The 25,815-nt window shown below is 41.2% G+C and overlaps 1 protein-coding gene across 2 annotated transcripts; it reads right to left on the reverse strand.

Moving 5' to 3' along the window:
- On the reverse strand, positions 1–22,679 carry LOC124098684 (serpin B6). 2 transcript variants are annotated; one of them, XM_058582356.1, is made up of 7 exons: positions 22,395–22,679; positions 14,838–15,016; positions 12,790–12,938; positions 11,862–11,979; positions 10,497–10,639; positions 874–1,029; positions 1–550 (listed from the first exon to the last, which is right to left on the reverse strand). In XM_058582356.1, the coding sequence occupies exons 2-7, from the start codon at positions 15,004–15,006 to the stop codon at positions 146–148; spliced, it is 1,140 nt and encodes a 379-aa protein (XP_058438339.1). In that variant the 5' UTR covers positions 15,007–15,016; positions 22,395–22,679; the 3' UTR covers positions 1–145. The 2 variants fall into 2 exon arrangements, with proteins under 2 accessions (XP_058438339.1, XP_058438340.1); XM_058582357.1 differs by lacking the exon at positions 22,395–22,679 and adding an exon at positions 16,025–16,095.
- Between the last annotated feature and the right edge of the window lie 3,136 nt (positions 22,680–25,815).

Here is a 25,815-nt window from a genome sequence, read left to right on the forward strand (position 1 = left end):
TGGGTATCCAAAATGGGCCCTTTATTTCTGAATTGTTACACTGCACTAATAAGGTCACTTGGGTCACAGGCACGTGGTGGAGTGTCAGAAGAAAAGTGGGTCAGAGGGTGAAAGCAGAGGACTGCACCCAGGGATGACTGTTTCCTCACGGAGAAGAAACTCGTCCGCAGAACAGAATCCCTCTGGTCCTGCTGTGCTGGATGAAGAAGAGGAAGGGGTGGTCTGCACAGAAGCGCGCAGTGAACCTCATGCACCTCATCATCATGATAGCGGCAGTGGCGGCTGCAGCTTCAGTACCCTCCTCATTGACCTCCACAAAGGACTTGTGCACGACCTTGGACAGATACAGGTCTTTCCTGGATGACATTCCAGAAAAGTCTGCCCTGGCCTCATCGAAGGCATCGATCATGCCCAGGCTGCGAAGGACTTCCTCCAAATCATAATTTTCCTGTAGCTTAAACCGAGGGAGGAAAACCTCCACCTCCTCTTCATCCATCAGGTCTGGGTTGGTCCACTCTATGTATTTCTCATAAGTAAGTTCCTTCTCCACCTAGAAGGGAGTTGAACATGTCAAGACAGAGCACATGCTGTCACACAGGGCCACGTGCGATAATGGAGATGCTCCACGTTGTGATTGCGAGCCTCACCATGGCCAGAGGTGGTGCTAGTGGTAACCAAGGTAAATAGAGCTCAGGGACAGCTCAGCAGGAGAGCTTGCCTAGTATCTGCAAGGCCCTGGGTTCCATCCCCAGCACAGACACAAAAAATAAAATAAAATAAAAGGCTAACTGGGAACGGGGGAAAGCAGCTACACCAGAAACCCAATGCCCTTCCCCTGCCATCACGGCCTCGTTATGGCTTAGTGCTCCTTACCGTTTTCAAGTCAATGTGCTCATCGGGCAGCATGATGATCATATTCAGCTCCTCACTGACATAGGGAAGGACTAGAATCTTGGTGAATATTTCCCCTATATAGGTCATTTTAAAAGTAGACTTCTTAAACATCATTTGCACAGGCTTCTCCTCATTCTGTAAGGAAATGGACAACTGTTGAGTAGAAACTTGACCCAGCTGGCACACTGGACTATACCACAGAGGTTAGCCCCTGTGGGCCCCCGGAACACTCTTGACCCAGTTTCTAGGACAGGCCATGAGGTTCCTCCTGAACCCCTGTTATGGTTAGACACCAAGTGTCCCCAGAGGCCAGTGTGTTAAAGGTTTTATCTACAGTGTGGACCTATTGGGAGGCACTGGAATCTTTAAAACGCAGGGCCTAGTAGAAGTTAGGTCATTGGGGCAAGTCCTTGGAGGGGACTCTGAGACCTGAGCCCTTCCTCTCCCCTTCATTTCCCGAGAGGTAAATGGTCTTGCTTAATCACGTGCTCCCACCTTTGCCATTCACAACCTCCATGCCTAAAAGCAAAGGGCCTGCCTCATCATGGATGGGAAACTCTAAAAGTACGAGCCCAAATCAATGTGTTCCCTGTATAAGTGGATTAGCACAATATTTGGCACACTGACAGAATGCTAAGAAACCTCCAAACACTGAGGTGCCCAGACTCACACCCAACACCTTTCTTGGTGACTTCACCTAATGACTTTGAACTTAATCCACAAATTTACAGTTCTAGCTGGGACCTCTCCCCTGGACTCCAGGCTCATGTATTATACTGGCTGCGTGACACCCACACTTAGACTAAAAGAAAGTCCTAATGTCACACATGACTATGGGCTCCTTATAGCCCCTTCCTGCTCCACCTACACCTCTGCCCATCACAGTGGGCAGTGACACCATGCATCCAGTTGTCAAAAGCCACGGTGCGTCCTTGCTCATGTCTTTCTCTTACACTCTGCATCTCACTCCTTAGCAGATTATGGTGGCTCTACCTTTGAAATACAACCAAAACCTCATCTGTTGTTCTTTCTTCCACTGCCATCACCCTATCCCTGGAATACAGAGATGACCTCAGAGGGATCCCAGTGAAATGTAAGTCAGATCACACCCCTCTGACTGCACACCATTCCATGACACCCCTTCTCCTAGGAGCAAGATCTGAAGTGCTCAGTACATCCTATAATCACAACAACAGCTCATCTCCCATTCCTTGTCTTTCCTCACCTCTTACTACTCTCCCTCTGCTGGTTCCTACACTCACAGGGGTCTCTATGAAAAATCAGGGTCATTCTATCCCTCACCTGTCCACTCATCCCTACAACCTAGAGAGTGTAGCCTTTGCCTCTTCCTGGTTTTTACTCAAGTATCACCCTCTCAGTGAATGCTTCCTTGATACACCTGACCTGCAGCTGTACCCCCAGCCACAGCTTCCTGTCTGCCTCCTTTGTGTCTCTGCAGCACTTACCACTGCCTAACAACTACTAATGTCTTATTTAAGATTCTGGTCTCTCTCTCAAGAAAATGTAAGTTTCATGAGGCAGACATGTTCAGCTAGTCAATACCTGGCACTCAATTAACATCAGCTGAATAAATGAATAAAAAAATTGATAAGCACAAATAGCAAAGGGCCATCCTCAGACCATGAGAAAAAGACAGAGGACAGTGACCACATCCTACCCTACAATACTGCTTAACTTATGAGTACTCCACAGTTTGATACCAGCAGCTACTATGAAGTTGTTTTTAGCTCCATGCAACAGGCCCAGCTGAGGGAGCTCCCTAGTTCTCTGGCACATCACACCATTCCGGATCAAATGCAGTAAACCAAAGACATATCTGCTGTCACTTTCTGTCTCTGCCTTGTCGAGCTTGCCTGAACTAGACCTCAGCCACAACAGTCTCCTGCCCTTGGCTCCTCAAACATGTCCTTGACCAGGACTTGGCACACTTTTTCCACAAATGGGTGGACAGTAAATATTTTGGCATTCGTGCTACAGATAGTTTCTATCATAACTACTGGATTCTACTGCTGTGACACATATAAACAAATAAGTATGTGTGTGCACCAACAAAAACTTTATCTGATAAACTTGATATGGGCCGACTTTGGCCCACAGGCCTCAGGGTGCTGACCCCACCTTATTCAATTTCTCTGCATTCCCCTCCAGGACCCAAGGTCTCCAATCTTATAATAGAAAAGAATCTAATCTTGGTAATTTAATGACTCACTAAATATATAATTATGTTAGTAAGCTTAATCTCACTTAGAAATGAGGAATCCAAATGAAAATCCTTATCAACTCAAAATCCATGTCCCTGGAGACACCCCTGCCACACACTCTGTGGGCTGGTACAGTCAACCCCTGCTGCAGCTCCACCCTCTCCCTCCACTGCAGAAAGCAAGGTAAACTTCTTCACTGCTCTGTATCGAGCAGAAACCACGTGAGAGCAGTTCTGGTTTCCCTCTGAATACAGCGGCAGAATCTCCAAAGAAAGCCTTTTGCTCTCCATCGTCTGTCCTTCCTGACCCATCCTGCCTGGACAGTGGAGGCAGTATCTGAGCCCTCCTGTGAGCACGAGGAAGAGGCCACAGGCTGAGGGTGGCAGAGCAGGGAGAGCTGGTTCCAAAGAGCATCACCCCAGTGCCACATCAGCCCTGGGTTCTCCTCTCCTCTAGGCCTCCTGGGTGGTGAGATGAGCTGTGAGCTAAATTGCAGAGATCTGAGCTAAACTGCAGAGATCCTATGAATGAAGCCCTAACATACATCTTGTTAAAGATGAATTTCAAGGATAAAAAAATCATATTTTGAGGGGAAAACAGGACAGTTCAGTGCATAATAAATCTCAACACAAAATGTATGTCTTGAAAAACTGAAGGTTCAGATCCAAGTGGACGAGGAAGATCTAATTTATGGTCAGTGATCAAGAACACATTAGTCCACCCTGTCTGCTTTGCAGCATGTCAAAAAAAACCTCTATGATTAAAAATACTTTAAAAAAATTGGATTCTGTGAGAGAAAGACACCAGGCCATCAGCAAACAACACCTTCCAAGCTGAAGGTGGTTAAACTCAAGAGTCTAATTCTGTGTATGTATCCCTTTGCTTGTTTTTAAACAAAAATATGTACTGGTGTTATCCTTACAAACAAAAGAAGACTGAAGATCAGTGATTGGTTCAGTATTTCCTGAGCACCAGCTACATACAAGTCAGCATTTATATGACAACCATCTGCCCTGGGATGGTTTTCCAATAAAAGTAAAAAGTACTTCAACCACTGCAGTGTCTTGGGGAGACCAACAGAGGGCGTAGTGACAGCTTAGATAAAGGGGCAGAAATCAGATACGGCTTCCAGAGGGGACACCACTGTTAAGAAAGAAGTGTGGTGGGGTCCCAGATACAGAGTCCATTCACCTGTCCCATGCCACCACAGCTTATGGGGTTCCTTATTCACCAAAGCTTGGCTCTACAGCCCAACATCATGAGGGTTGAGGGTTGAGGGTTGAGGGTTGAGGCTGCCATTGCTATGAAACTGGCATACCGACACTTCTATCAAGAGACAACAATAAGGACCTGGTAAGATGTCACCAAGGTCACTGTGGCCTGGCTGCACCAGAGGTTTCTCTATTAGGGTGCTAAGAGTTATCCTGTTGCTGAAGTAACAGGGAATCTTGCATGGGATTGCCTATCTTTTATTTCTCCTACTAACAGCCAACTTCTTATGATTATACTAGTCATATAATCTAATACCTCCATATTGTCACATCCTACCTCCTAAACACCTCAGCCAACCCCCCCAAGCGCCCTTCCACCATGAAACTGTAAACCATTATGCAAACCTACTGACTATATGGTTGAAGATAACCAAACTCATCATTTCTGTTTATAGTGACAAAACTGTAAAATATAACAAAAATGTAAAAATAGAACCTAACTGATACATGGCTGTTCATTGAGTGCTATAATATTGAAATCTCCCTCAAAAGTGAGATATTGGTAACCTGTAGGCACACTCTATAAGACAATAGGACAGAAGCTGTAATACCTCAGATCTACACTGCAAGAGAGGAAGACACATAGACATCATGAAAAAATAAGGGAGAAAAGTGCCCCAAACAAACCAAGACACTGTAATAATAGAATCCATAGACAGTGCAGTAGGTGAAATGTCAGAGAAGGAGTTCAGAATATACATAACTAAAATGATTTGGGAAATAAAGAATGACCTAAGTGAGCAGATACAGGCAAAAATCAATCACTCCAACAAAGAGACAAGCGAACAAATTCAAGTGACTATTGATCACAAAAAAAAAAAAAACAAACAAACAAGAAATCCTAGAAATAACAAGCCAATTAAAAAACTCAATAGATAGTATCACCAATAGACTAGACCATTTGGAAGACAGAACTTCAAACAATGAAGACAAAATATATAATCTTGAAAATAAAGTTGACTTCACAGTGAAGATGGTAAGAAACCATGAACAGAACATCCAAGAATTATGGGATACCATCAAAAGACCTAATTTAGGATTTATTGTGATAGAGGAAGGTTCAAAGATTCAAACCAAAGGAATGCACAATCTCTTCAATGAAATAATATCAGAAAATTTCCCAAGCAAGAAGAATAAATTAGAAAATCAAATACAAGAGGCCTATAGGACACCAAATGTACAAAATTACAACAGATCTACACCAAGACACATTAAAATGAAAATGTCTAGCATACAGAATAAGGATACAATTTTTAAAGGCTGCAAGAGAGAAAAAATCAGATTACCTATAAGGGAAGACCAATTCGGATCTCAGCCGATTTTTAAACCCAGCCTCTCAAAGCTAGGAGTCTTGGAACAAAATATACCAAGTGCTAAAAGATAATGTATGTCAACCAAGAATCTTATATCCAGCAAAATAAAGCTTCAAATTTGATGTTAAAATAAAAACCTTACATGATAAACAAAAGCTAAAGAATTTACAGAAAGCTGTACTACAGAACATTCTTGGCAAAATATTCCATGAGAAGGAAATGAAAATAACTATGAAAATCTGCAAAGGGAAGAACTACAATAAAAGAAAAGCCAACCAACGGAGAAACCAAGTCAAGCTAAATACCAAAAATAAACAAAAATAACTGGTAACTCAAATCATATCTCAATAATAACCCTAAATGTTAATGGCTTAAACTCACCAATCAAAAGACATAGGCTGGTAGAATGGATTAAAAAAAAAGACCCAACAATATGCTGCCTTCAAGAGACTCATCTTATAGGAAAAGAAGCCCACACACTGAAAGTAAAAGGTTGAGATAAAATATACCATTCACATGGTCTATGTAAGCAAGTAAGGATTTCCATCCTTATATCAAATAAAGTAGACTTCAAGCCAAAGTTAATAAAAGGAATAAAGATGGACATTTCATACTGCTTAAGGGAAACATACATCAACAAGACATAACAGTTATAAATATATATGCCCCAAACAATGGAGCACCTACATTCATCAATCAAACTCTTCTCAAGTTCAAGAGTCAAATAGATCACAACACAATAATTCTGGGTGACTTTAACATACCTCTTTCACTACTGGATAGATCCACCAAACAAAAGCTAAACAAAGAAACTATAAACTCAATAATACAATCAATAATTTAGACTTAACAGACATATATAGACTATTTTATCCATCAACGAGCGGAAACACTTTCTTCTCAGCAGCATGTGGATCCTTCTCTAAAATAGACCATATGTTATGCCACAGGACAAATCTTAGTAAATACAAAAATGCAGAGATACTACCCTGCATTCTATCATACCACAATGGAATGAAATTAGAAATCAATGATAAAATAAAAAATAAAAACTACTCCAACACCTGGAAACTAAATAATATGCTATTGAATGAACAATGGGGTGCAAAAGATATCAAGGAGGAGATTAAAAAATTCTTAGAGGTAAATGAGAACACCAATACAACATATTGAAATCTCTGGGATACTATGAAGGCAATGATAAGAGGAAAGTTCATTGCATAAAGTTCATACAAGAAAAAGTCAACAAATAAATTACCTAACACTACATTTCAAAGCCTTAGAAAGAGAAGAACAAATCAACCCACAGCAGTAGAAAACAGGAAATAATTAAAATCAAAGCTGAAATCAATGAAATGGAAACAACTGAAAAAATTGACAAAAAGTTGATTCTTTGGAAAAAATAAATAAAATTGATAAACCATTGGCCATTCTAACAAAGAAAAGGAGAGAGAAAACTCAAATTATTAACATCCATGATGAAAAAGGATATATTATGAAGGACACTACAGAAATACAGAAGATAATTAGAAATTATTTTGAAAATTTGTACTCCAATAAAATAGAAAATATCAAAGGCATTGACAAATTTCTAGAGGCATATGATATTCCTAAACTAAATCAGGATGATATATACAATTTAAACAGATCAATTTCAAGCAAGGAAATAGAGGTCACCATCAGAAGCCTACCAACCAAGAATAGCCCAGGACTGGACAGATACACAGCTTAGTTCTACAAGACATTTAAAGAAGAACTAACACCATACTTCTCAAACTATTTCATGAAATAGAAAAAGAGGGAACACTTCCAATCACATTCCATGAAGCAAATATTACCCTGATTCCAAAATCAGACAAAATCAAAGAAAGAAAACTCAGACCAATATCTCTAATGAATATAGATGTAAAAATTCTCAATAAAATTCTGGCAAATCAAATACAAATACATATCAAAAAGATAGTGCATCATGATCAAGTAGGGCTTATCCCAGGGATGCAAGGTTAGTGCAACATACGGAAATCAATAAATATAATTCATCACATCAATAGACTCAAAGATAAAATTCATATGATCATTTCAATAGATGCTGAGAAAGCATTTGCTAAAATACAGCATCCCTTCATGTTCAAAACACTAGAAAAACTAGGGATAACAGAAACATACCTCAACATTGTAAAGAATATCTTTGCCCCAGGCTAACATCATTCTAAATGGAGAAAAATTGAAAACATTCCCTCTAAAAACTGGAACAAGACACAGATACCCTCTGTCACCACTTCTCTTTAACATAGTTCTTGAAACTCTAGCCCAAGCAATCAGACAGACGAAAGAAATTATAGGGATACAGATAGGCAAAGAAGAACTCAAATTATCACTATTTGAAGATGATATGATTCTATACCTACAGGACCCAAAACATTCTACCAGAAATCTCCTAGAACTAATAAATGAATTCAGCAAAGTAGCTGGATATAAAATCAACACCCATCAATCAAAGACATTTCTATACATCAGTGACAAATCTGTTGAAAGGGAAACTAGAAAAACCACCCCATCTATCTCAAAATAAATTAAAAAAATATTTGGGAATAAATTTAACAAAAGAGGTGAAAGAACTCTACAATGAAAACTACAACACGTCGAAGAAAGAAATTAAAGAAGACCTTAGAATATGGAAGGATCTATCTTGTTCTCAGGTAGGCAGAATATTGTCAAAATGACCATACTACCAAAAACACTATACAGATTCAGTGCAATCCAAATCAAAATCCCAATGCCATTCCTTATAGAAATAGAAAAAGCAATCATGAAATTCATCTGGAAAAGAGTAAGAGATCCAGAATAGCCAAAGCAATCCTTAGCAAGAAGAAAGAAGCTGGTGGCATTACTATTCCAGACTTAAAACTATACTACAGAGCAATAGTAACAAAAACAGCATGGTATCGGCATCAAAATAGATCTACAGATCAATAGTACAGAATAGAGAACTTAGAGTCTAACCCCAAAACTACTGTTATCTTATATTAGACAAAGGCACCAAAAACGTACATTGGAGAAAAGATAGCCTCTTCAACAAATGGTGCTGGGAAATCCACGTGTAACAAAATGAAATTAAACCTCTATCTGTCACCATCCATAAAACTCAACTCAAAGTGGATTAAGGACCTAGGAATTAAACCAAAGACCTTGTGCCTAATGGAAGAAAAAATAGGCCCAAATCTCCATCATGTCGGATTAGTCCCCAACTTTCTTAATAAGACACCTGTGGTGCAAGAATTAAAACCAAGAATCAATAAATGGGATGGATATAAATTAAAAACTTCTTCTTAGCAAAAGAAACAATCCGAATGGAAGAAATCAAAGGAAGATTCTACAGAAAATTCTACAGAATGGGAGCAAATCTTTACCACAAGCACATCAGGTAGAGCACTAATCTCTAGGGTATATAAAGCACTCAAAAATCTTAACACCAAAAAAACAAATAATCCAATCAATAAATGGGCCAAGGAACTGAACAGACACTTCTCAGAAGAGGATATAGGATCAATCAACAAACACATGAAAAAATGTTCAACATCTCTAGCAATTAGAGAAACGTAAATCAAAACTACTCTAAGATTTCATCTCACTCCAGTCAGAATGGCAGTTCAAGAAATACAAACAACAATAAGTGTTGACGAGGATGTGGGGAGAAAGACACACTCATACATTGCTAGTGGGACTGCAAATTGGTGCAGCCATTCTGGAAAGCAGTATAAAGATTCCTCAGACAATTGGGAATGGAACCACCATTTGACCCAGCTATTCTATTTCTCAGTTTATATCCAAAGGATTTAAAAACAGCATACTACAGGGACACAGCCATATCAATGTTTATAGCAGCACAATTCACAATAGATAATTATGGAACCAACCTAGATGCCCTTCAGTAGATGAATGGATAGGGAAACTTTGGTATATATACACAATGGGACATTATTCAGCATTCAAAGAGAATAAAATCATGACATTTACAGGTAAATGGATGAAGTTGGAGAATATAATGTTAAGTGAAGCAACCCAATCCCAAAAAACCAAAGACCAAATGTCTTCTTTGATATGAGGATGCTGACTCATAATGGCAATGGCCAGGGGAACATGAGAGGAATGGAGAAACTTTAGATAGGGCAAGGGGGGGTGGGGGAAGAAAGGGGCAAGTGGATAAGAATGATGGTGGAATGAGTTAGACATCATTACCCTAAATACATATATGAAGACGTGAATGGTGTGAAAATACTTTGTGTACAATCAGTGACTTGAAAAATTGTGCTCTATATGTGTAATATGAAATGAATTGCATTCTGCCATCATGTATTACAAATTAGAATACATGAATAATTTACTTTAAAAAAAGAGAAAGGAGTGTGAAGGTACTGAGGAGAATGGGGAGGATCCAGGTCCACGAGGACCCTCAAACACCAAATTTGGAGTTTGAACTTTATCTCAAAAGTTCTGAGAAGCCAAGAAAGACCTAAAGTTAGCCTGAGAGCTACACCATCAGATTTGCCTTGGAGATTAACACACCAGAGCAAGTATGGCAGGTGACAGTAGGGGGTGCCAACAGAACCCTTGGTGTCATATAAAAGGAGGATAAGTATGAAAGCAAGGCCCCAAGGCTTCAGGGGGTCCTTGCTGCAGGGCTACCCTACGCCTTGCAAGACACAGGCTCCATGTGGTGGCCTTCATGATCTAGAAACCACCACAAACACAGGCCCTGTGTCTGGGAATCTCCTTTGTTACTATGCAACATTCACCTTGCTGACTTTAAATGGTCTCTCCTGGGTGAGCTCTTTGTCAAACTGTTTATCCCAGTTTCCTTTGAAGTAGATGGCATTCACGAGAACCAGTTTAGTGTTTGTATTCAATGAACCTGGAGACAGCAACTCTGTAATTTTATCTGAAAGGAAAAATTAAAGAACCAGTTAGCTAAGAGTTTTCTGATGGGTGCATCAGTGATGATACGGAGAGGGGCCCACCTCCTCAAATGGTCAAGCACAGAGATAAAGGATCACATATGCCCCAAATAATATAAACAGATATTTGTCATCAAAACAAAGCAACAGTCCTGGCACCAAGAAAAAAAAAAACTTTAAAGTTCTGGCAAGAAAAATACCATCATTTGAATAAAACATAAAATGAACAAGTAGATATCAGTAAGTGAATTAAAGGACTATTAAAAGAAGGATTATAGATTTAAATTTTTGAGGGGCCAGATATGTTTACCCTTATTTAAACACTGCACTACACCACACACACACACGTATGCATTGAAGCATCACAAACAGTTTTGTTATTATTTTTAGTACAATTTTTAACAATACTATTATTATCAACTAAAAATATTTAAATTTTTAAAAAGATGACTGGTTACAAGATGCTCTTTACAAATGTAAAAGCACAGTTTACCCAGACATAGTGGTACATGCCTATAATCCTACTGGCTTGGGAGGGTGAGGCAGGAGAACTGTAATTTTAAAGCCAGCCTCAGCAACGTAGGTCCTAAGCAACTTAGCAAGACCTTCTCTCTAAATAAAATATTTTTAAAAGGACTGGGGATTTGGCTCAGTGGTTAAGCACCCCTGGGTTCAAAGCCTGGTACCACAATTTTTTTTTTTTTTACTTTTACATTAACTTACATTAAAAACCACAAGTAAATGAAGATACTGCTAAGCAACTTGCAATAATGCATGAAAACTGTGAAGCATGAGCCCACACTACAAAAGACACAGCAGAGACCTGTCATGTGAATTTTTCCTTTGGTGAAAAGAAAGAACAGCCAACAACAAAAAAATTTAAGTGTGGATTGCTGACTACTGGAAAATATCACGGACACACTGAGAACAGCAGAGAGAAGAAGCTAGAGAAAATGTCATCCACTGACAGTATTTCAGCAGCAGATTTTAAAGTTTTCAAGAAGACTTCATATTTGACAATCTTGTTAAGGAACTGAAAATAAGACTGATTAAAATACTTAAAAACAGAACAGGATGGGACTGCAGCTCAGTGGAACAGCATCTGCTCAGCATACACAGGGCCAAGGGTTGGATCCCCAGCACTGCAAACAAAGCAACAACAACCCCACCATCAACAGAAACAACAAATAAAAACTATGTTTTTACCTTCTGTCTTTTTAGCTACCCAGGTGTTTATGTGTTTTCTGGACTCCTCTGTAGCATTCAGAAAGTCAAGCTCTTCCATCTCTGCTTGGTAGAATTTCTGGCAGGAATCTTTAAAAGACTAAATCAGAACGACATAATTGCATGGTTCCAAAAATAATAACACCAACAGTGTACTTCTTTAATGTACAAAGCACAAAAATCAAAAATGTGCAGATTTAAAGATGTAATTTACAAATAAATATGTAGAATGAACCTAAAATCCACCTTCTCAGTTCTTGGCCATCTTTAAATGGCCCAAGTATCAAATAAACTTCATTGCATAAAGATGGCTGGATCTTTATGGGACTTGCTAAGCCTCAAGAGGTAACTGGGAGGAAGCTGGGATACAGTAACTGTGGAGAGAGTGCTAACCCAGCAAGAGCTCGGACACCACTGCGCTCTAGAATGAGAGAGGCAGAACACAGAAAGTAGAACACAGGAAAGCAAGCCATGATGATGACGATGATGATGACGACAACCCTGAAGTAGATCCGCATACGCTGACAATTGAAGAACAAAAGAAAAAAATTGCAAAACAACATATGTTGGATAAAGGCATAATGCAGGGAAAATTACTACAAAACAAAATTTCTACATGTGCAGGAAGAACATATCAAATCCACAAAAGCTCTAATTCTGGGAGGGATGACGGGTTGTGGTAAAGAGGTTGATGAGGGCTCTTGCTTTGCTGGCTTTATTGCATTCTGCACAAAAAATATACTCACGTGTGACTTGAGTAGTTTTCTAATTTTTTAAATGAAAGGGTGTGAACAAATACATGAGTAACCAGAAACCTGAGTGAATTCACAGCCCAGGCTCTTTCAGCTGCACCACGAGTCCCCCTCCTCCCAACCACCTTGCTTCATCAAAAGCAGCGAGTATGACTTACTGAGAGGAAATCATAAGACTTTTCTCCAAAGAGCCTGTTGGCTGTTCTAAGCAAGTACTGTGTGTCCGTCTTGTTCACTTCAGTGAGAAGGGACTGGAAGCTCTGGTGGACATCTCCACCTCCACTGTTGCTGCTTTTATTTAAAGAAAGTACCTGAAATCAGAAACACAACAAAAACACACCATTGCAGTAGGCCCTGACTACAGGGAACAAGCAAACTATACTAAACTTGGCATAAGAACTGTGCAGATTCAAACCACCAACCAATTAGAGACAAAAAGTATCTTGAAAGCTCATTCTCCAGTGTTCCTCCCAGGTTCCTTCTCTGTACCCTGTCAGTATTGGTCTAGCAGAAATGGCTTTCCACGATGCAGGTTCTTTGTATCTATAGCCTAGCTGGAGACAGGGCTACCAGCCAGACTTCCCGTCTCTGTGAACATAGACTGCTCCTAAAAGTTGTAAGGTACAGTTTTTCCCACCCTTAGGTCTGGAATGGCTCTGACCAATAGAATTCAGCAGAAGCAATGCTGTCCAGGCCTGAGCATTAAAACCCCTAGCAGCTGTCCCATTCACTCTTTTGTACCCTGCTGCCATGATGGAAGGAAGTCCAAGCTATCCCCTTGGAGGATTTGCTACACACAGGCTGAGTTGCCTAGAAGAGAACCAAGATGCCAGATGTGAAAGAAGACTCCTGGGACCTTGCAATCCAGCTGCTCATTGCAACAGTAGAGTGAATGACCCCAACTGGCTTATATAACAGGGAGCATTAAGAACTGCCTGTGAGGCCACCGAATCTGAAAAACAATCCACCATTATTATATCTAGCCAGTAAGTTTGGGGATGGTTTTTTTTGCAGCAACAGATAACACATGCAGCAATGCAGAAGTGTTCTAACATAATGAAAATATAAAAAACGTGGTACTGGATTTGGACATGGCAGTTGACAGAGGCTGGAGGTATAGGGATGAAATTACTACTGCAGACTACAGAAACAGGGGCTTGTGATATGGTAGACACTGCTGGGGAAATAAAATGTTCACCTGTAGCAAGAGGTAAGATAGGGCACGTTCCCAACTCCCACATCTGCCTAAGATGCCCGGGAAGCATGTACCTTCCTTTTAGCTGCCTAAGTTATAGAGTATGGGAAGAGAGAGATGAGCCAAAGAAAAAATTATTCCATTTTCAAGCAGAATTTCAAGGAACTATTTCTAACCCAGGTCTTGATGGGTAGAACATAAAGGTGTTTCTTATCTCGGAGCTCCCTCTCCAGTTGACAAAATGATTCTCAACATAAGAAATGACCTCATGGTAGAGCTCAAATCCATGCCTTCAGGAGCAAGGTCAAGATCCACTTTGTAAAAACCTTGGGACAACAAAGGCAGCATCTTGTAGACCTCTAGACAAAGGGACTTCTAAGCAACTCAAGGACATTGTCCCACATCACCCTTACTTCCAACCCAATACACAGTCTGTCTCAAACAGGCTTGTGCGTGTGGCTTGGTCCAGTGCAACAGGCTATTTTACTTGAGACCCGGAAATCCTACAATGGTTTTAAAGGAGTTATAAAACCTTGTAACTAAAAGGTGAGACAGTTCAAAGTGAAGAGAGGTCCTTGAACCCCAACTCTCTTTTGGCAGGAAGAAGGCTACAAGAGCAACAAATATGGCCCATTTCTTCTGGAAAAGGAAGGGAGGTGCCAAGCGCTAAGTCCAGAATGCACAGGGGAGTGCCATGGCCTGACATGTGGAGAACCAGGAATGCTCCCCAGGAAACCTAGGTGGAGCCAATCAAGGAATATTCCCACCCTGAGGGCAGAGGAGCCTGGCACACACACCTAGCTGGATTTGGAAATTGCTACAGTTCAGGGACTGCAATGTGCTCATAGGGGTGCTCAGCACGGGTAGCATGTGCTTCTTGTCAATTCTCCATCCACACCCCTCTGATAACCTCTGATATCCATCCACAGCAATCCCTTTGGGATTTGAAGTGTGGAGAATCAGCTCAATCGACAATTGTCAGCATTTACTATTACTCCCAAAGGACACCAGGTACCTGAGCCATCTGGACTGCGGTGGTTCCGTTTGCCCCCAAGAGGACCATGGCCAGCGCCGAGGAGATGCTGATGGGTGAGTAAAACACATTTTTTGAACTGTCTTCACCCAGCGTTTTCAGAAGGTTTAAGGCAAAGGTGCCGCTTGCTTCCAACAGAGGATCCATGATGGCGAGCCTGGAACGATGGATTTCAGATCAGTATCACATGAACACAGGCTCACAAGTCAACTGAACTTTCCCTCCCGTTAACTCCACTGCTGCTGTGGTGCAATAAGCAAATAGACACACACAGAACTCTGAGGGTCTCTTTTGAGGTCTCAAGATCATTTTATGTCCTAATATTAAATGAAAAAGAAGAGTAAAATTTAATACTATGATCCTATTTTGTGAAGACCTGTGCATGGGCAAAGTGTAGACAGGACACACGCACCACGTTACTACAGTCACTTCCTGGAGTGGGTAAGAGAAAGGGTGATTAACTTTGGCTTCCACATCTGTATTCTTTGTGTGTTGTAAGGGCTTATTGTGTCATTTAATTTGAAAATCATTTAAAATTATAAATTCACTTGCAAAGTTAAAAAGACATGACACACAAGTGTTTTTATAATTTGGGAGCGTTCCCCATTTTAGGGTACTCTAAAGCCTTAAAATAAATATGGGAAATAAAACCACATGAGACCCTTCTCTCCTCTAAATCAAATACCCACCCATCACCCCCAACAAATGAGGGTGCACATACAGGCATGCTCAATAGGACACCACTTAACCCTCAGTTCTCCTTCTAGGAAACCTATGCATGGGACAATATCTGTGGAACACTGAACAAGGTCCCCAGACACATCCAGGTCCTAATCCCTGGAACCTGTGAAATTTCCCTCATGTGGCAAAAGAGAATTTGCTGCTGTGATTAAGAATGGACCATTCAGGTGGCCCCCAAGTAGAGTCACATGTAGTTTATAAAAGGGGTTGTCAACCTCAGTAAAAAAAAAAAGAGAGAGAGAGAGAGAGAGGGAGAGGCTCTCTAGAACAAAAGATTTCCATTCAGAATAGAAAAGGGTTGCAAACCTGGTGGGAAGACTATGAAAATCAAAGATGCATGGGAGTAAGGGTAGGGAGGATGAGACCAAGAGAGAACTTGTAATGACAAATAAGAGCCTAAGCAGCCAGGCGCTGTGGTTCATACCTGTAATCCCAGTGGCTTGGGAGGTTGAGGCAAGAGGATTGCAAGTTTAAAGCCAGTCTCAGAAACCCAGCAAGATCCTGACTCAAAATAAAAAAATAAAATACACTGGGAATATGGCTCAGAGGTAAAGTGCCCCCAGATACAATCCCTGGTACCAAAAAAAAAAAAAAAAGTGATTGGTCTCAAACACCCTTGCTTTATGGCAACAACTGGGCCTTAGAGGCCCATGTTCAATTTTTCTAGTCCAACAATGGGGAATTGAGGTAGGATAGAAAAACTAAAAGATACGTAGAAAACAGACAAAAGGAAGGACATGGAGAGTATCATTTTAATCTGAAAGTCTCATGCCTTAGGACAAAGTTCTGCATGTGTTTCTCCCCAGGTCTGTCACTCCCCAAGCCAACTGAGCTAATTTCACTCCCAATTTTCTGGGCAATCTGTCAATCTTTCAGTTGATGGAAATTCATCCACTATGAAAATTACCTTGTGCATTGTTGATTGTCTTATTTATGTAAGAAACAGATTAAGCAAAGAGAGAGACGATATTTTAAGAAACATAAACTAGGGTACTTCCAATGTGACTTACCGGTCACTTAGCAGAGATCATATCAGTCTAAGAATCCTGAGAATTCCAGACCATCATAAACCATCTTGTGATCATCACACTGAAGTCCTCCTCACATACCTTCCCATGTCCACCCTTCACCAAATTTCCTTTAAAAGAGCCCGAGAACCCCCAAATCATCTCACTCTCAAGATGACTCACATTCCCCCCTGAATGTCTATATTCCTTGCTTTCTTAAATAAATCTCTGCCTCAGACATGTTCTTCAATCCATTTCTGCACATCTATCAAGAACCCCACTCATCCTAAGTTGAGGTCCACCCCTCCAGAAACTCCTTAGACCTCTTCCAGTGACAGTATAACCTATGTCCTTGTTTCTTTTAATGAAGGAATTGTAAAGTACAAAATCTGAATACTCGAGAAGGAGATGAGTACTGGTTCTGATAGAAAATAGAGTTGCTGCTCAATTCACAATAGCCAAACTGTGGAACCAACCTAGATGCCCTTCAATAAATGAATGGGTAAAGAAACTGTGGTATATATACACAATGGAATATTACTCAGCAATAAAAGAGAATAAAATTATGACATTTGCAGGAAAATGGATGGAGTTAGACAATATCATGCTAAATGAAGTAAGCCAATCCCCAAAAACCAAACGCCAATGTTTTCTCTGATAAGTGAATGTAAACCAAAATTGGGGGGGGTGCACATGGGATGAGTGATGGAACTTTGGATGGGCAAAGGGTGGGAGGGTGCATGGGGGTAGAAAAGATGGTGAAATGAGACAGACATAGTTACCAGAGTTACATGTATGATTGCATGAATAGTGTGACTTTACCTGAGTTAAGCAGGTCTATAATGAGCTGCACAGGATTTTACCCCCAAAGTTTTGAGGTACCAATTCATAGCTTCCCTACCACCAGCTCTTAAGAACTTTCCTGACATTCTGACCCCAGCTCCATCTACCCTATAACACCCCTACTCTTTGAAGCTTATGAAATCTTATCCCCATCCCTGATATCCAGAAATGTCCCAGTGATGTGTCCTTCTCTGGGCCCAGTTCATTCTTTTTGGTGGAGATTTGGAGGGCCCTTTCAATGTAGCAATTTAAAAATTTCTCCTTCCTACTCAGGGAAAACAAATTAAAGTGCTTTCTCATTTCCTGCAGAATCTCTGTTCTCTGCTTTTTTACCTCCTATTTGTCAGGCACTAACACTCTTGGAAGGAACTCATCTGGGACTTTCCAACCTTCTGAATGTCACAGCACACACAAAGAATGATACTAGTACTATACTTTGGGACAAGGTTACTTGCTGTAGAGGTGTCCAGCTCAAATCTCCAGCCACCAGGCTGCCCCCTCCAGCTGCCCTGAGTTGGAGAGGTCAACACCTTGACAATATCCCAACACACAGTGAAAAGTTCTACTCAGACCTTTTACTTTTCTTGCATTGTCTGTAACAATTACATTTTGTCCCATTTTCTGGAGAAAGGCCATTGTCCTCCAATCTTTCTTTTTTTTTTTTTTGGTTAATATCAGTTGTTACACTTTTTAATTTCCAAGGACTCTGTTTTTCTCTGATGTCCTTGGTTCCAATTCCTCAAAGAACATCCACTATAGTTCTCTTGAGCTTCTTTTGCACCCTGCCTTGTCTTTCCCTGGTGTTTTGCTATTGCTGGTATGGTGGTGGTTGGTGTTTGTTTTATTCTATGTAGGTTTCTCTTTCATGCTTAATATTCCCAAAAGTGCCCACCAAACCCTGGGTGTCAGTTCATATTTAGGGGAAAACACAAAAGGCTGCTGGAAATTCTGTTTACAAAAGTGACACTTGTCAGCTGGGGGTTTCTCTGCTGATGTGATCAAGGAGTCACAGTAGCTTTTTCTGCTGAAGAATGGCAAATAGAAAAAACCCTGGTCTGGCTGCTGGCTCTGATGTATAAGTAGCTGGAGCGGGGGCTGGGGTGCTTCTGCTAGATCCCTCTCCCCTCATTTCAGCCCAGTGCTTTTCTCATCAGTTCTTGCAGGGCTGAGACCTGACCTCCTATCAGGGGCTGCTAGGAAAGAGGGGGGCTGCCTGGTTGCCAGGGCAGAGGGGATGGCATCTGAGGTTCAATCCACTCCATAAACAGACTTTCTACGAGGGGCCCTGCTGCCACCTGCACTTCACCCTCCCTCTCCAGGGACTCCAAGGTTGAGACTGTCAGCTCCTCTGGGCTGCTCCTCCCTCCTCCCTCCACAGACACTGAGCTCCTTCCTCTAGCCACTTTCCTGCTCAAAACTCTGCTGGCATCTCTTGTCCACTGCTCAGCTCCTCTCTCCTTGTCTTGTCCTTGGTTTTAATGATTTAAAGAGCTCTTTGCCTGTTGGGTTAGCAGGGTTTTATAGAAAGAAGAAGATGAATACACAAGGCCACAAATATACCAACCATTTTTGTAAAAACAATAGAACAATATGTGAATTCTGAAAAGCCACATTTCTTGAGTTATTACTTAGTCCCTCTTTTGTCATATATGTGTCCAAGCATTAAATCCCATGTATTAAAATCTTTATTTGTCCTGAAACATAAATTTGAAAATAACCTGGAACTATGACATAATCATAAAACAATTTTCATTTTTTCTTTGCAATAACATATAAATCCTTAAAAATCAATTATAAAAGGATTAGAGTTCCAATCCTAAAAAGAGAAAGTAATCCAAATTCTAAGATATTCCAAATAATAAAGAAAATCATAAGCAATCTAGTGAGATTTTTTTTTTAAATGAGTTCTTTCTCTTACCTATTCATGTTCCAGTAACAAGGATACACATTTCACAGATGGCATTGCAAACTCAGTGCCTAACAATGGCCTTTCCAGTGCCTACTTCTACAGCTGCAGGAAATAAAGATGTGGACACTTCATACACGCACATAGACATACACACACACACATACACACACATATAAAATTCATACACATTTCAAAATTACTGCTTTGAAAATAAATAAAAACAATTTTATAATTGTTTTTTATAAATTGTTTTATAAATAAAAACAATTTTAATCATTGACATAAAAAAGAGATTAAGGCTCTCTTAATGAGCTACTTTATACATATTTTGAACATCTAATAAATCTACCCTAGGGTTATTTCTTCCCCTGAATCATGACCAGTAACTTTGAGCAGTTCATGTTCACAACTGAATTTATTCAATTGATCAAGTCCAAAAAAATTTTAAGGTGTCAATCTTTGATTGTGTTCTTGACTTCTTCGACTAACAGTGTTTTCATTTCCTACAAAATGTAACCATGTAAAGTCAATTTAAATGGAAACTTGGGTTCCTGTTTTGTCTCTGCTTTGCTTTATTGTGCAGTTGCAGGTGTGTCTGGGTATGTGTGGTTGTGTGTAACTTCTCTGAGCAGCAGATGCCTAATAGGTAATAATTAGAAATTATTTTCTTCTTCTGATGTGTTCTTGTCCCAATCCCTGATCCAGCCATCTTAGAAACGTAAGGTATGTGGTCTTCCATGTGATCCTACAACATCCACCTGGCTACTCTCATGGGCAGATAGATATAAGGGGGGAAATATTGATGCTGTTTGTTCTAATTTCATTCTACTGTAAATGGCCTGAGTTAAATGTAATAAAATGCCTTGGAATGGAATCTTAATTATAGGGATCCCTAAGTATATGAGGGTACAGGACCTCCATAGCAAATCAAAACCCTCAGAAGTTCAATTACTTTATATAAAGGGTTGCAGTATTTACTATAACCTATGCCCACCCTCCTGTATTCTTCAGATCATCTCTAGATTACTTCTGTCAGCTAATACAACGTAAGTGCTATATAATCAGTTGTTAAACCATATTGTTTAGGAAATAACAAGAAAAAAAGGCTGCATATGTTCAGTAGAGAATCAATTTTCCTCCCAATATTTTTCATTCACTGTTGATTAAATCTGTGGATAGGTAACGTGTGGATATGGAGTGCCAACTGTATTTTGCTTATGGAACCAAGTACCGCCTTTGTCAAGGCACCAAATCATAAGGGATGCAATTACTCAGGGGTAGTCATGAAACACTGGCACATACCCAAGATATACTGATAAAAGCAGTCATTCAGGATAATCACAGTACATGTTACTGAGCCTCAGCACTGCAATGCTCCACCCCTAGGCCCTGAATCCAAAAGTTCCTTAATTCATCTGAATTTATCCCAGCAATCCTAACTCATAGGAGGAAGGAAACAGGCAGCCAGGGCATGTTCCTAACATCAGTATAACTAACTGAACCCCATGCAAGATGAAAAACCAGACCCAGCTTCCCCCTGGTATCTGAGTATTTCTCACCCCATGTGAATATTAATTTTCCATGAAGTCTGTCAAAATTGAGCTTAAGGTACCCTTCAACAGATGAATGGATAAAATAATGTGATATATATATATATATATATATATATATATATATGAGATGGGATATTACTCGGCCTTAAAGAAGAATAAAATTATGACATTTGCTGGTAAACGGAGCAGGAGACTATCATGCTAAGTGAAATAAGCCAATCCACAAAAACCAAAGTCAGAATGTTTTTTCTGATATGCCAATGCTAATTCACAATGGGAGGTGGCTAGGGAATAATAGTTACTTTAGATTAGGTAGAAGGGAGTGAAGGGAGAGGAGTGGGTATGAAGGTAGGAAGAATAGTAGAGAGAATCTGACATTATTACCCTATGTACACATATAACTATACAACCAGTGGGATTCTACAGCATGTATAACCAGAAGAATGAGAAATTATACTCCATTATATATAACAAAGTACACTCCACTGTCTTGTATAACTAAAACAAATAAAATTTTATTTTAAATTTGAGTTTAAAGGGAAAGGAGAGAAGGAACTAATTTAAATGCCAATTTTATCCAACACACAACCCTAAACATAAGTAAAACTTTTCCCATATTCTCTTATTTAAAAAAAAAAATTTGTAGGCGTAGACAGACAGCATGCCTTTATTTTATTGGTTTATTTTTACATGGTGCTAAGGATGGAACCCAGTGCCTCACACTTGCTTGGCAAGTGCTGTACCATTTGGCAGCCCTAGCTCCTCCACATACCCTCTTATCCTTGAAAAGACCAAATCTTGTAACATTTTGCCTGCAATAAATTTAATTAAGAAAAAAAAAACAGATCCTTAAGTTCTCAAACGATCCTCGAGTGGGGAGACCACGGCTCCTGCACGGGAAAGGCGCTGAGGGACCCCTCTCCCGCCACCCTTGGCACTGAACCCTCGGCCTCTCACGCCTCCAGCCCCACGGGTTCCTAAGGCCCAGCTCCCTGCTTCAGGAGCCCGCGGCCTCCGCGTCGCCAGGAGGAAGCGGTCACCACTGGCCAGGGACGGGCGGAGTCACCTGTGGGCTAGCGACGGGCTGGGATTACGGGTGGCCGCGGGACGAGCGGGGTCACCTGCGATCCGGGATCCCGGAGCTGCCGCTGGGCCGGCTCCGCGCCGCCCCCATCCCGCTGCAACCGCCTGCCCCACGGTCGCTGAGCCTGCGCGACCCGGATCCGGGCGGTCCACCGCGGCCCGATCCTGCCCAGAGACTCACCGGGTGGCGTCACCGTCCGCGGCGGCAGCGGGGATCCAGAAGGGAACCTGAGCCGACGCTGCCCCCGTGCCCGGCGCCGCCCCACTTCTCCGGGCGCAGGGTCCCCGCGTCCCAGCCCCGCGTGTCCCCCGCCGCCACTCCCGGCCCCAGGCGCTTTCCCCGAGTTGGAGCGGATAACGGACCCCCGCGTGCCACGGCGGTTCCCACCAGACACGTACCCCAGACTCTCGGCGCCACGGCCCACGGCGAGCAGAGCAGAAGGAAGATGTCCCGGCCACCAGGCCTCAAATACCCGCCGGGGGGGGGGGGGGGGGGAAGCGGGCGGAGTCCCGGGAAGAGAGCCAGGGCGCCGCGGGGCCAGCAGCGGCCTTCGGCCACCGCGGGAGGAGGCGGGGAGAGGGAAGGCAGGGCGGCGACGAGGAGGCCGCAGGTGTGCAGCAGGTAACCACTGCACTTTAACCCCAATCCTGCGGGCGGTCTGCCCCGCTGCGGACTCCACCCGTGCTGGCGGGGTGGGAATGGGTCCTCTCCCGTAGCAGGGGTACGAACTTCATTGTGGCGGGGACTGGAATGGCGGATGAAACCACCGCCTGCTGCTCCGGGAGTTTTCCAGCAGGGGGCGTCAACGCGCGCCCCACCAACCTGTTTACTGTGAATAAGTAAGAATGATATTACTTAATAATTAAGTACCAGCTCTTAATGGGCATAAATGAGTGCAGAACCGAAATTTTAAATGAGAAGAAAGAAAAAGTTTAATACTGGGGCTGGAGGTAGAGCTCAGTGGTAGAAGCGCTTTCCTCGCATGGAGGAGGCCCTGGGTTCCATTCCCAGCTATGGAAAAAAAGATAAGTGAGCAGAGCTCTGTTGCTCATTCAAAGATTCCAGTACTCTGAAGGAGACCCCAAGGTACTACTGACAAATAATGACAATGAAAAAAAAAATGACAATGAAAAAGGTTTAATGTTTCGCTAATAATCCTCCGTCTTCCAGAGCCATGCCGTTGTTTCTTTTCTCCCTGTGGTTATCCTGTAGGAATATTATTTTCCATAATCCTTCAAGACATCTTTTCATGTGTTTCAAAGACATCACCTCATTTCTGTTTGTCTTTCCCTGTGAATTCTTCCTGACCTATGTTCACTTTTAAAATTTGTTCTTTTTCTTTTTTGGTACCTAAGATTGAACCTGGAGTGCTTAACCACTGAGCCACATCTCCAGTCAGCCCATTTGTTGTTGTTATTTTGGTTTTTTTTGTTGTTGTTGTTGTTGTTTTGAGATAGAGTTTTCATTAAGTTGCTTAGGGTCTTGCTACATTGCTGAGGCTGGCTTTGAACTTGTGATCTTCTTGCCTCACCCTCCTGAGCTTCTGATATTACAGAAATGTGCCACTTGCTCAGCTTCTTCTTGGATCTTAGCATCTCTTTATATATAAGCATTATTAGTGCTTTGTGATATAATTCCTGAATCACACCCCCCTCGACACCCTCCCCCCACTTATCTGTTTTCTGACATTGCTTTTGGTAACTATGGCATACAGTTTTTCATGAAGTCAAATTTAGTGACTTTCCTTTATTGTTTCTAGGCTTTGCGTCATGGTTAGAAAGTCTGTGTCTAGATTACCAAGTTCACCAATTTTTCCCACTATTTGTATGGTTTCACATTTAGACTGCTGGTTCATTTAGAGTTTATCCTGGCTTATCAGAAATATAGGTGGGACTTTAACTCCATTCTCCTTGAACAGGTTCTTGATCTGCTGCTATAGTCTGAGGATATCGGACTCACTTCTTCACTTTTCCAAAGATTCTCCAGAAGCCTTTGGTCTCAGACTAGGGTAGCACTGTTGATCCCTCTTGTTCTGGGGCTTCAGCCTCTTGGACTATGCAGCTATTGGTTCTTCCAGCTCTCTAGCCTGCACATGGCCATTGTGGACTATCCAGTTTCTGGTCCTGTAAGCCAATCTAATAAGTCCCCCTTTTATAATTATACTTCCTGTTGATTCTGTTCCTCTAGAGAACCCTAATACAGGGGGGAAACTATGTCTACAATGAGCATATGTGGTATAACAATTATCTACCAAATATTTACTTTGTATTGGGTATTAAAAGTGATCTTGAAATGACCTAAATATATGGGAAGATGTATAGATTCTGCAAATACTATTCCATTTTATATAAGGGACTCAAGCACATGCAGATTTTGATGTCTGCAAAAGCGCTATCTTAAATCCAAGAAAGATTGTTTCTAGGACTATTTCAAATTTGAAGAATTGATTCTAATTATTTAAATTAAAGAAATGTTTACAAGTCACATAGGTTAATAACACGAAGCTCAGCAGCCTTCTAAAAACCTATTTCAGCATAAAGTTGCTTAACACATCTTTCCACCTTTGTATAACACAATCCTAACAGGCTCGTGATTAAAAATAGAATCAAAATAAAAAATATCAGGTTTTTAATCATACATGATAGGAATACACAATTGGAGAACTATTCTAATGAGTTAGTAGTTCTGGTGTTCATGTGACCAAGGCCTGGGGCTTTACTTGTCTATAATCCAACATGAAAATCAGTTTGAACTGGCACCACCTGAGATGCTTATAGGGCCTTTCTTCCTCTTTTTAGCCATTTACTACAGGGGGCAGAAACAGGTTCTGGAAATCTCTTTTTTTGTTGTTTTCTATTTTGGTTCCTTTTTGTTTATTTGTTTTTGTTGTTGTTGTTGTTGTTTTCATGCTAGGATTGAACCCAGGGTCTCCTGAATGTTAAGCACAGCATGTGCTCTACCACCAAGCTGCACCTGCATAGTGGCTGTGATGGTGATCTTTAATATGACTCTTGGCAAACCAGTTTCCAGATAAAGGATAAAGGTTACCACTGATGATAAAGAGTAAAGGTGGGGCTGGGATTATGGCTCAGTGGCATATGTGAGGCACATACCTCGCACATGTGAGGCACTGGGTCTGATCCTCAGCACCAAATAAAAATAAATATAAAATAAAAATAGAAGAGTAAAGGTTATCGCTTGCTACCTTGGAACTTTTCTTCTTTCCTCTCTTCCTCATTTAATGAGGAACTGAATAATTGGTAAATATATTCTTCTCCCTAGGTGGGGTCAAGAAAGAGGAAGGAATGATAAGCAGGAACAAATCCATGAATGCTGAATATCATCTGCAACTTAGTTTTCCTTAAGACTTTTGTGTCTGTATCTTCCCCCGTGGAATGTCCCCAGGTGTCCTGGAAGCTGAGTTTGGAGGGCCGGTAAACCATTTCAGGGCCATGCAATAGCTGGAGAAGGAGTGCCACTATCAGAGGAGGATAAGCAGTGGAATACAAGGGTGCCCAGTCATTTGCAGAAGATTACTCAGCTGTTACTCAGAGGTACCAGTGATTCATTGGTGTCTAATACTTAAAAAAATTCACTATAAAACTAGTCATGACAACAGAAAGACCTGATCCCAAAAAAGGTCTCTTAACTCCAGCTTTAATTGGTCCCTGATGCTAACAATTATGGGCAATCGCTCTTACATGGTAACAACTTGACATTTTCTTTTCCCAAACATCCCTGGATGGTTTTGAAAGGACTTCAGTACTCCATGCAAAATAAAAGCTTTCTTGGCAGCTAGACAGCAATCTGAATTTATAA

This window comes from Marmota monax, unplaced genomic scaffold (assembly GCF_021218885.2).
Source record: "Marmota monax isolate L192 unplaced genomic scaffold, Marmota_monax_Labrador192_F-V1.1 WCK01_AAM20220418_F8-fsc00029, whole genome shotgun sequence".
Classification (NCBI taxonomy): domain Eukaryota; kingdom Metazoa; phylum Chordata; class Mammalia; order Rodentia; family Sciuridae; genus Marmota; species Marmota monax.

What these genes read in the sequence shown, in the direction of transcription:
- LOC124098684 (XM_058582356.1), bottom strand. Translation starts at nt 15,006, where the DNA reads ATGGATCCTCTGTTGGAAGCAAGCGGCACCTTTGCCTTAAACCTTCTG. An exon ending in GGTAGCTAAAAAGACAGAAG is followed by an intron (nt 10,640 to 11,861) that starts GTAAAAACATAG and finishes TTTTCCTTTCAG; the next exon opens with ATAAAATTACAGAGTTGCTG. An exon ending in GACCATTTAAAGTCAGCAAG is followed by an intron (nt 1,030 to 10,496) that starts GTGAATGTTGCA and finishes ATTTCCTTACAG; the next exon opens with AATGAGGAGAAGCCTGTGCA.